General features: G+C 40.6%; 1 protein-coding gene across 6 annotated transcripts in view; it reads left to right on the forward strand.

Moving 5' to 3' along the window:
- The window catches only part of GHR (growth hormone receptor), a 244667-nt gene that overhangs the window by 170733 nt on the left and 61489 nt on the right, over positions 1–12445 (forward strand). For all 6 annotated transcript variants that reach the window (XM_069492797.1, XM_069492798.1, XM_069492802.1 and 3 more), the window contains one exon: positions 4831–4896. In XM_069492797.1, coding sequence (XP_069348898.1) covers positions 4831–4896 — 66 coding nt within the window. The remainder of the gene's footprint in view (positions 1–4830; positions 4897–12445) is intronic.

A 12445-nucleotide genomic window follows, 5' to 3' on the forward strand; every position in this document is an offset into this window, starting at 1 on the left:
CAGAGCAAGGAAGTACAGTGAAGAGTTTCCCATCTTGTCTTCTTGCTGTGAGAATCACCTGGCAGGGAGGAAGATGGGAAGACAAGGTAAACATACAGATTCCCAGGACCTTGCCAACATGCACATTGACCAGGGCCCTAGAGTTTAAGACTCTGTAGATCTGGGTCAGGGTCTTGGACTCTGTACATTTAATTGGTGCTGCAGATATCTTAATGATCAGGCAAGTTTGGGAAACAGGTGGGGTGGGGTCAGAATCTGGCTCCAGTTCAATTTGGGCTTTACCATGTGATTGCTGGGTAGCCTCAGACAAGTTACTTACCTTCTCTGGGCCTCAGATCCCTCATGCATAAAATATAGTAATAACCCATTTCAGAGAGTTGTTGTGAAGGTAAAGTGGGAAAACCCATAAAATGTGCTTAGCCCATTCAGAGGCAGCAGGATGGTCTGGGGCGCAGCATCCATGCGGCCAGACCATGAGCTTGAGTTTGAGCCATATTGCAAGGGCAGATCGGAGAAAGATAAGGATTCAAACTAAATACTCTTTGGTGACGGAATGACAGAAAGGAAGGACAGGAAGACAAAGGGGGGTCTGGAAAGAGCTTCAGAGGTTGAGATCTGAGCAGGGAAAATTTCTGGAGTGTGGTCGAAGATAAATAGACTTCAAAAAGATAAGAAAAGCAAACTTGAGATTTCCAAGGGGAGACACCATTTTCTAAGAATAAACTATTTTATTTGATTTCCTTTTAATCCAAATGCCAAAGTTTAAAGCATTTTTAATTCATCTTCATCTGCCTCATTTATTTAGCAGACTTTATTATTCTATTATAGTATACCCGTGCTCATACTAGAGCTTACAGAGATGAAAGCAGCAATACCCTCCCCAGGGAACTTACTGTGTACCACTGGGCTCAGGCAAATAAACGATTACAGCAAGGAAGAGTATGAGCGGTACCCTGGGCTGCTAGGTGGAGAGCAATTGTGCAGCCTGAGGGAGAAAGGAAAACCTCTCAGAGGAAGTCTTGAAATAAAGATTCTATGACAGTTACAACACTGTCATTATCATTATCATAATCATAAGCTAACAGTAATAACAATGGCTAACATTACCCAATGGTTTGTGCAGATGCCGTGAGTGACCCTTTACACGCATTATCTCCTGTCTTTGGATAGAGTGGTTGCTGCGTGCAGTACTGTTTCACTTCCTTGTGTTTGCACTGTCTATTCAGGGTTGGTTTGTTTTTGTTTTGTTTGTTTGTTTTTTTGAGACAGCTCTGTTGCCCGGCCTAGAGTGCCGTGGCATCAGCCTACCTCACAGCAACCTCAAACTCCTGAGCTCTAAGTGATCCTCCTGCCTCAGCCTCCTGAGTAGGTGGGAATACCGGCGCCCGCCACTGCGCCCGGCTAATTTTTTTTTCTATTTTTAGTAGAGACGGGGTCTTGCTCTTGCTCAGACTGGTCTCGAACTCCTGATCTCGAGCAATCCTCCCGCCTCGGCCTCCCAGAGTGCTAGGATTACAGGCGTGAGCCACCACGCCCAGCCTCGGGGTTGGTTCTAATGCCATTGCTGCACAACTGGTGAATTACGACACTTGCCAGAACATCGATTCTCCCATTCTTGCTCCTTTAATAATACAGTAGAGACAGAAGTAAATTCCCATCCCTTACTCCACTGATACCACATCACCAGAGTCCCTTAGAGAAAGTACCCGCTGCCTACATACAGCCTGCACAGGGAAGACCTGAATAGTGCTGGTCTTGAAGTGGTTTATGACAACATCCTAGTCTTTCTACGTGAAAAGCCCTAAGCACACAAAGTCTAATGTAAAAGCGTTGTTAAATTCTCCATGGGAAAAGATGTGCCCCTGCTGTCAAGGTAGCGGCTAACAATAACAATGACAATAAAATAACAATGATATTTACTAATCACTATATCATAGACTAAATTATTCGCACATACTGATTTTAACCTTATATGTGTAGATGCTATTACCATTCCCATTTGCCAGACAGAGAAACCCAGGTCTAGATACATGCTTCAGTTGGGAAGTTGAGTACAAAGTTGGGGGTAAGTAGGGAGGATTAGGTTACAGTTCTAGTTTTGGCAAACCCACCATAAGAAGCTCCACCTCAGAGAATGACAAATCAGTAGTTCCCCAGTGTTTACAGAATCAAAATTAAGTTCTCTGGCAAGATTGTCCCCAATAGGTACCTACTTATCCCCCAACACGACACATCCCCCGCTCAGGTGTGCCCCACACACTCCCAGCAGATCACAGATCTTTCCGTACCCAGGCTGTGTCTTACCTCTGTGCTTTTCTGCAGTTGTTCCCTTGGCCTCAAATGCACTTTCCCTTCCTCTTCATTACCTGTTTGTCCCAAATTTAGCATCTGTCTTAAGGAGTCACCTTCCCCAGGAAGCTTGTCCAGACTTGTTAAGGGCCCCACCATTGTCCCTCCAGAGCTCAACGACTTCCTACCTAGAAGAGTGTGGGCTCACTGAGGCCAGGGGCTGCAGCTAGTTCATTTTCAACCCCAGCATTTAAAAGCCCTACAGAGGTATTTATTGATTTGTTGGGAATAGTTAACAAAAGGGATCCCTGCAGAGCCTGAGACCACAGTTTGTGATGGTTTCATTAATTTTTGTTGTGATTCAGCGTTGTGATTCATTGCTTATTGTCTTCCTTTGTTTTTCCCTTACTGCTTAGCACTGCTAGACACTAGGTACATGGCTCTGACAGGAATTAAGATTGATGACTGAGCGTGACACCTCCATTTGCTAAGACACCACAGTTTTGTTCCTCATGCTTTACTTTTGTAATCAGCACCCGCTCGGCACTGACATAAATCTGTTGTCTTTCCATGAGGCTGCCATTTGTTCCTTTTATGTTTTGATTCATCAGATATTATTGAGAGTGTTAGCTGACTAAGGCTTTTTGCTTTGTGAAAATGTCACCAAATGTACCATGAAGGGGAGGGCACCAGATGTCTGTTTGCAAAGAGAGCAACATCCTGGTTGTGAAGAGTTGAGGGTGGCCAGAGCTTCCCAAACATTTCCGGGCCTGAGGTTTGTCTGTACACTCTTCTTGGGGTCTCATAACTGACACCCACATTCCATTTCAGCCATGATTCTGGAAGAATTTGTCAACTTTACTGCTGATCTGAGGCCTGGAAACTGTTGTTTATTAGTTTTCTCAGATTCAAGCTGAAAATTGAGACAAACTTGCTGGATAATTTTGACCAAAATAACACGTTTGTGTGCTACCCCATGATTAACTTATTTTTTAAACAACTTTATATTGAGGTATGATTGACATATTAAAGAGCTGTACATAGTTAATCTATATAACTTCATGAGTTTGGAGATACATATACATCTGTAAAATCATCACCACAATCTTGCCATAAACCTCTTACCACCCCCAAGAGTTTCCTTCCACTCTCTTTATTTATTATTATTTTAAACTTAATTTTCCTCTTCCTTTGAGCTATCAGAACTTTCTCAAGTAGTGCATAGTTGTCAGTGGAACAAGTCATTCACAGTTGGAAGTTTTATAAACTTTCTGAACCTTGATCAAAAGTCATGTTTTAGTGCTCAACTTAGAGCAAGAGGTAATGAAGAGGTGGGTGTTCTCTGATTTGTAGCAAGGACCAGTGAAGGCGGTGGGATTGTTCAAGGTAAGAATGATAGGTACTAAGAGAGACTTAGGGTATCAAGGCAGCAAGTGTACTTGAGGGGAATGTTATAAAATGCAGTTTTGCTTTCTGGTAACCTTAAAATCAACGTGTAATACATTATAAATTCTAGGAAAATGTTTGCTTTTTGTCATAATTCTTCATTGCATATGAGAGTAAATGATCTACAGATGAAGATAATAATAAAAATTTAGAGACAGAATAAAAAGAAACAGATCATACAATTTAAAATATTGTATGACTGTTCAAAATATTGATTCACCAAAGCACCCAGCCAATAGACAACTCATTAGCATACAAAAAGACACTTACTGCTGTGGAGATATCAAGGGTTTTAGGAATTTATCAGGAAACAGGGACAAGACCAAATACATATTTCATAATATCACAAGTAGCTTCCCTGGCTTTGGTTTGTTGTGGGCCTGGACCACACTGACGCTCTAAGAAAAACCCAGTGGTAATATAATCTGATGTGGGGAATCCACCCTTCTCCACCAAGCCCAGATAATAGTTGCATACTTTTTGTAGCTGAGATGCTTGCAAAGCAACCCAGTGTAATAGTTCAAGGTGGACTGGCAACTACATTGATTATTTTCCATCCTTTCCTAGTTTTAATGCAACCTATTACTAATGTCAGTCGAATTACAGCTGCTTTTATAAGAGATGAATTTTTGCCCATCGTACATCGTAAAGTTCTGTGTCTCTGTTGTCCAACTTTCACTTCCCCTCATTCCTTCCCCACTCCCAGGATAGCTCACATGTTTGTTTCTAAAAATATGCTTTTTTAACTGAACTGTTTTTCATACTATTTTTAAAGAAGAATTTATAGTCCTCCTTGTTTTCACAAGTAAGATTCAAGTTTGTACTCAAAATGATAAAAGAGGGCATTTTCTTGTTTTTAAATTGTTTCCTACTGAGTCTAGGCTTGAGACCAGACATGACTAAGACCAGGTTTTCATTTGCTCTGATTTTTATGAGTTTTCTTTAGAACGTAGGTGCAATTTCAATTCAAAATAGGGGGATTATTGTGAGGAGGAAGGTCATACTTTATCATTTGAAAATGATGCCATAACAGTGTCACATCAGATGGTTTTTTTGACAGGGATGACTGATGGTTTCCTTTTCTTTCTGTTCCAGCCACAACAGCTCTCCTTGGCAGAGAATCCCAGAGTCTGCAAAGAGTTAATCCAGCCCTAGGGACAAGTAAGAATTTCAGTCCTTTTGCTTCCTTCATCGATATATTCCATGCATAATTAAGCTACTATTCTTTCTATATTTTATTTTAGATATTGGTAACTGGAAGAGTGACTGAATTAAAATTTTATAGGCAAGCAGAACATATTTTTTCAGGATTTATTTTTCAACTTCTCTGCAAGGCTGTTTCTTTTGCTTATGCTTGGAGATCAAGCAAGGCCAATTTAATGAAGGAGGTAAAAAAGAGTAAATGATTCATCATGGATCAACAATTATTTACTGAATTTAAGAAAATATCCTCTTTATACAAATTCTATTTTAAATTATTATTATTATTTTGAAATATTTATCTAGTGATTCCATTGGTAAAAGGTTAAACTTGTCTCTCCCACCAAATTGCCTTATGCTTCAAAATTCTGCCTTTGTGGAAGCTATCTCTTCTTTTTAAAATGACTTTATACATCCCCCTGTGGTCCTTTGACAATCTCCTCTTTACCCACAAGACTGAAATCAAACATGAGTTCTGTGGGGAAGCTTCTGCAAGTTCTCTAGGCCCGAATAGTTTTTCTGCCTTCCGTGTTTTCATGAAACATTGTCTGTCACTCCATGATAGGATCTACCTCCTGACATTTTAGTATGTGTTAGCGCTGAGCATAGAGCTCACTGGATTGTGTGGGTTGCATGAATTAATTAATTATATTGAACTTTAAGGCAAAGCCCACATTTTATTCTTCTTCTAAATCCCTCACATCACTTGAAAAATCCTTATCACATAGTAGGTGCCTGTTTAATTAAATTCTAGGTATACATTTTTTTTTCATCAGTAGAAGTATATGTTAGAGTCCACATTATGCAATAAAGGAAGGAAGACAGTGGACCTAATTGAGTTTAAATTATTGCTATTTTTATTGGTAATTTAGGTGTCATGAAACCATAATTTGGATCTTATGACTAAATTGCAGAGTAGACTTCTAATGTGAGATTTCCTCAGAGGTGGCCAAAAAGGAGAGTTGACACTGTTTTCAACAAATGTCGTCCACTTGTCAGTTGTGCCGGACCACTAACCCTGTACACCGCTCCTGTTTGGGAAGAATCTGACATGTTAATCTGCTCCCTGATTATCACAAGGGTTGTAAAAGAGGTGGCTGTTTAGTTATGTTTGGGTTGTCCCAGCCAGTGTATTCCAAAGCCTTCCTTCACTCAACAGACATGTGACCTATCCCGTTATTACTTTCTGTAAGATGAGAAAGAATCCATGAAGGATGTGTTACTAATGGTGCGTGCTTCATGTTGGAACCATCCTTCACAAGCAAACATAAAACGCTGCCCTCAGTTTTCCCCCAAAGTGGCACTATGATTTCTTCAAGCCATTTCCTTTGTTAAATCACAGGGTCTGAGGAGCCTACACATTATGCCTTGTTGAAATACAGCCTATAGGTATGGAGGAGGTGTTGAATGACTTCCTACCCGTCAATACCAGTCATTTGGCCTATGTTGCTTCCCTGTCTTTGCGATAAGTAAGAAGACTAGCTCCTTATCATTCATAGGTGGTAAATCACATTGACACTGACCTCCCCTATCCTTCCAGCTTCTCTGTATCAAAAGTCTCCTGCTCTCTGTCCCAGGCACAGTTGGCTGTAGTATCCCATGTCAGTGGATGTGTCTGTATCAGTGGGCACCTGCCACAGTGCATGTGCTTGAACACGTGGCTGCCTTTATCATCGCAAGTATCTCATCCAGCCGTGACAGACCCAAGTGCTCACATCACCTCACTGTGTCACTGTGTACATTGTGTCAACAGAAAAGAACCCAAACTCTGTAAAATAAAGAGGTTTATTCTGAGCTGAACATGTGTGACCGTGGCCCAGAGAGCCATGCCCAAGAAGCCTTGAGCAAGTGGTCCCGTTGTGGTTGGGTTACAGTTTGGTTTTACACACTTTAGAAAGACGGGAATTACATGTAAAGTCACAAATCAATACATGCAAAGAGTACATTGGTTTGGCCAGAAAAGGCAGGACATCTCAAAGTGGGGCGGGGTTATAGGTGGTTTTAAAAATTCTTTGATTTGCGATTGGTTAAAGAAATGAAGCTTTGTCTAAAGGCTTGGAATGTTTTAAGATAAGAAACTTAAAAGGCTTGTTAATCAGAGATATATACTGAGACTCAAGAGATCTGTGAAGTAAATTGATGACCTGCAGGTGTGGTTTAATCTGTGTTTTACATGGCCTTAGGCCTGTTAATGATTTTGTATCTTATTGTTACAGAGAATAATTCCAAAAAGCATAACTAGGTGTTTCTGACCTCCCTTCTCCTCATGGCTGTCACCTCAGCTTTAAGGTTTTTCTAGCGTCCCTTGGCTAAGAGGGGGTCTATTCACTTGGCTTGGGGGCTTAAGATTTTATTTCAGTTTACAATTGTCACTGTATCACAAATACACAACTCTCTGCTGAATACCCAACATTTGTCTCTGTACCTTAAGGGAGAAAAAGTATGATATTATCCTAACATCAAGGAGCTCACATTACAGAGATAATTGTACATGCAAAACTAGTGTTCAACGTGTCCTGAGAACACATAATTATAATTTACACATTTCCTATGGATACTTTACTGAATGGTCAGATTCAAAACAAAACCTCATGAAAGAGAAATAAAATAAAAACCCTCTCAGGACAAGTTCTAGCCAGAATTGACTAAACAGAAATGAAATAAATGCCACCACCCTGAAATAAATGCCACCACCCTCTCCAGGCCACTTTTACTTTATGCTTGGCCTATTGCAATAACCTTGTAGTAACTGCCTCCCTCCTCTCTCCTTCCACCCTGCCCCATCTCTTCTTCCTCAGATCCATCTTCCTGTGCCATTAATAATGTTCTCATGCTCTGAGTAACACTAAATATCCTTAGTTCTCTCTCCACTACCTAAACGTTAAACTGTAAACCTTTCCCAAGATGCTGAAAGCGCACCCCAGCTTGTAAGTCTGGACTAGGTACCATTTCCCAGGCACGCTGTGCTTTCCCTCCTCTGGGATGTTGCTCCTGTCATCAAATCTTCCAGAACTAGCCTCCTTCCACCCCACCCTGCATTCTATAAATGCAAATCCTGCTCATACATTAAGGTTCAGTCAGAACACTGATACCCTTGGCCTGAAGCAATTTCTCCCTTCTCCATGCTTGTCTATGGGAGAGGTCATGATATTTCGTGACTTGTATATTTGTCTGCTAGGACTGCTACCACAAAGTACCACAGACTGGGTGTCGTACACAACAGAAAGTTATTTGCTCAGGGTTCTAGAGACTGGAAGTCTGAGATCAAGGGACTGGCAGTGTTGGTTTCTTCCGAAGCTTCTCTCCTTCGCTTGTAGATGGCCATCTTCTCCCTGCATCCTCACATGGTCTTCCCTCTCTACCTGTCTGTATCCTAATCTCTTCTTCTTGTGAGGACCACGAGTCATATTGGATTAAGAATTACCCTAATGACTTCATTTTACTTAATGATGTCTTCCAAGACCCTTTCTCCAAATAAAGTCACCTTTTGAGGTACTGGGGATCAGGACTTCAGCATATAAATTTTGGGAAAGATACAATTCAGCCCATAACACCATTCTTTTTTTTTTTTTATTTCAGAGTATTGTGGGGGCGCCAACATTTTGGTTACATAAATTGCTTTTGTACTGTTTGAGTCAAAGTTATCAGTGTGCCCATCCTCCAGATAGTGTGCATTGTACCTGTCAGGTCATAACACCACTCTGAAGGAATATATGACATGCTGCTTTGGAGTCTAATTATTTGCCTATATCTCTCATCACTGCATCTGGATTATGAACAGCTGTGTCTTATTCACAGTTGCATATAATTCACAGTACCTAAAATGATACCTTGAGCATAGTAAATAATAAATTATATTGCAAATAAATGAATTAAATGAAAACATCCTTACTATCTCCCTGGTTACCTATCCTTCTCCATACTTAGCAATTCCCACCAGCACCCTTTGTTGTCGTGGGGCCTCTCGTCTGGCTGCGACCTTTCATAGAGGATCAGATTTCCCCACCTGTGTTGATTACACATTATCACCTTAAGTGTTCCACTGCTGAAAGGCCTCATAGGAATCAAATGATTTCTACTCACAGGACAGCTTTATCACAGGCAAAGAATACAGTATGGCAACAGAAGGCGGATGCATGTTGACCAGGGTCTCAATATCTCCAGTCCAGGCCTTTTTGTCTTCTCGTTGCTGGGTCACACAGGATGCACTTTGTCTCCAGATCTGAAACCACTACCCAGGTGCCTGCCAAGCACCTCGGTACCAGGAATCCTAAAGTCTTCCCATGGTGGGGTCTCCCATAGTGAGCTGGTCATGTGGACACAGTATAACTGTGTGGCCAGCCTTAACCATCAGACCTCCAGCCCCCAGGTTTTACCAAAATAAGTGCAAGTCATAAATCCAATTATATTACTAAACAATGTTGAGAGACTGATACATTCTGTTCTGAGACAACTCACAGATCCATGACAACAGAACATGATTTATCTTTAGTTAAATATCATTGGCCAAGCATCAGTAGCTCTGAGAGAAGTATGCAGTCAAACCAGACAAGCTAAAATTTACCCATGCTATGCACCACCTAAGGAATCACCCCTTGCTGTAATCTCTTCCTTCTCTTGTTTACCAAAAATTATCTGTCCCATTTTCTAAGCCTTCAGGGTTTTGCTGTGCTGGTGAAATGGCCTAATCCATGTGAATGGGGGTGTTGGTGTTAATGGGAGTGTGCTAACGCACCTTCCACAGAGTAGATTCTTAAGAAACATTTTCTGGAAAGGAAGAGCTGTTTTTGGTTAGTAACCCCATGAGGATCTTTCAGTTCACACACGTGATAGCAGCACACTCCACTGGTGCAGAGGCCAGCTCAGGGTAAACATGAGCAAAAACACATACTTAGGATAAGCAGGATGTTGAGAGAGTTTTCAGTTTAAAGAGATACACAGATATCTTTGTTATATTTTAAAGAAGTAATGCTATAAATTTACCACAAAGAAGACTGCTTTTTGTTTCTGAGGAGAGGAATAAAGGAGGGTTATAATCTTCTAGAGAAAAACAAAACATTTTTAGTACCCCCGAACAAGGCAGACACCGCAGCTACAGTGCTATGGTTCCATGTTCTTTGTTTTTCACAATAATTTTATTTCTCTGTCATGATTGGTTTTTGACAGAGGATTTGGTGAACATTTGGACCAAAAGCAACAGAAGGGGGGATACCTGTTGACCAGGGTCTCGATGTCTCAAGTACAAGCCTTTTTGTCTCCCCACTGCTGGGTCACACGGGATGCACTTTGTCTCCAGATCTGAAACCACTCCCCACGTGCCTGCCAAGCACTTGGTACCAGGGAGCCTAAAGGTTTTATGAAACATATTGAGAGAGAAGTTTTTAGATGATTGCGCATCTTTCCGAGGGGGGATTTTTTTCCTCTCATTTTTAAGTCATTATTTATTACCGAATTTTTCACATATTACTATAAAAGAATAAATTTTGTGATCAATAGCATTTCTACCTCAAAATAAAATGAATAGCCACCTGGAGCAAATTTCATTGACTGCCCTTTGGATCATAAATTAGTCTAATATTTTATGAAAACAGGCACCTGAACATAAACATGAATGACTGTGGTCAGAGTTAACTTGTGAAAGGATTACAAAACGTTACCATATTAGATGGGTACAACAAATGAATTGCTTAAATTTTAGAGGTTCACAAACAACTTCCTTCACAGTTGTGAATTCCTTTCACTTTTCAATAAAAGTACATTTTCGAGACAAAAAAAATTAATATAGTGAACTTCATCTTGCTTGTGCATGTCCTTATACATTCTTAGCTGGACTCCCATCCTAGCTTCCTAATTTTCTTCCTACCTCCTATTCTTTTCTATTCCAAACTACCCTATTTTTTCCTTCTAGGTTAAATCTTCCTGCCTACCTCCGATCCAGCAATTCCTCTTCCCAGTCATGTTCAGTAGCTCCCAAGCTGTTTTCTAAATTACAAATGAACTTATCTCGCAGGTATTCAAGAAATTCTACAACCTGGATCTTATACATTTTTCTAGCCTTATCTCAGTTATCTCCTATTTACTCTCATTATATCGTTCATATTGACCTCTTCACCAAAAATTCCATCCTCTTTCCTCTCAGTCTGAAACAGTCCTTCATGGATATTATCCTTTAAGACATGTTTCAAAGAGCACTTTATCCACAAAGCCTTTCCCAGTTCCAAGAGGATGAATGTTTCCTCGTTGGAATCTCTGTAGCCTTTTTATTCTCCCTCTCAAGGAGAGACAGTGTAGCACAGTGGTTTAAGAACTTAGCCTCTGGAGCAAGAGAGCTTTACTTTACGTCTCAATTCTACTGCTTACCTCCTGCGTGATCGTAACTAAGTGTCATAATTTCTTTATGTCTTGGAGTTTTTTGAATCTTTAAGATAGAGATGCTAATCATACCTACCTCATAAGGTTGTTGTAAGAATTACAAGTGTTGATATATTTAAAGTAGTTAGAATGGTATCTGGCCCCATGGTAAGTTTACACGGTGTTTATTGTATTCTCTCATGGCTCTTATTTTATTCCAACATTTATATTAGTTTGAACCCTGTGAAATTGCCCATACTCAACTCTGTTTTGGACCATAAAATCATTATGAGATTTGGTTCAACCTAATGTAGACTGTTGTGTGCATGCTGTCCCCTACCCCTTAGTAAACTGTACTATCTATAAGGATAGAGATTTTATCTTATACATCCTTGTATCCTTCAGTACTTGCTAAGTACCTGGCACATGCTGAGTGTTTAATGAATAGTTGTTGAATTTTTCACATGGACAAAAGAATGCAAGAAAATAGAAACCTGGCTCTCCCCAGTATCTTAAGTATTCTTTGGCTACCATGGAGTCTCCTCCAAGCCCCTTCATAAATGACAAGGGGAAGGATGAAAACATACAGGAGGAGAAATTTCTATTGTCTATATTGCTGATTATAAATACAGTCTTTCCTAAAAGCCTTCCACAGAACTTTAGCTTCAGGTTACAGAACTAATATCATGGTCTGATCTTGGGGTATGGCACAGGACACCTCTGCGATATCACTGGTATCCTGTTGGCCCTTCAGCTGCCAAGGGAACAGTGAGTAGTCCTGCTCCTGCCTGTGGCCCGTCACTGTCTCCATAAGAGCTTTATCACCCTCTCTGCTTTTAGCATTCTTTTTCATCAGATATTTGCAACCTCACAGGCTTATAAGCACGTCATAAGGGAAGTGCAGCCTTGCAGAGATGGTGTCTTAGAGTGAATGTGCAGCCTTTATTTGTTACAAAGAACTTGAGCTTTGGACATGCATTAGAGTGCAGCACTAACAGCGGGTTCTGACACTGAAGCTGACGCTGCATTCTTGACAGTCTACTCGTTTATAAACAATTCAGTAAATGATTCAGTAAGTAAACATAGATTCTTGTGATCCCTTTTAAGGAAACTGTTTGTGTTGCCTGTCTGTTGCACCCAAACTAGTGGTAAGCCTTTC

This window comes from Eulemur rufifrons, chromosome 17 (genome assembly GCF_041146395.1).
Source record: "Eulemur rufifrons isolate Redbay chromosome 17, OSU_ERuf_1, whole genome shotgun sequence".
Classification (NCBI taxonomy): Eukaryota; Metazoa; Chordata; class Mammalia; order Primates; family Lemuridae; genus Eulemur; species Eulemur rufifrons.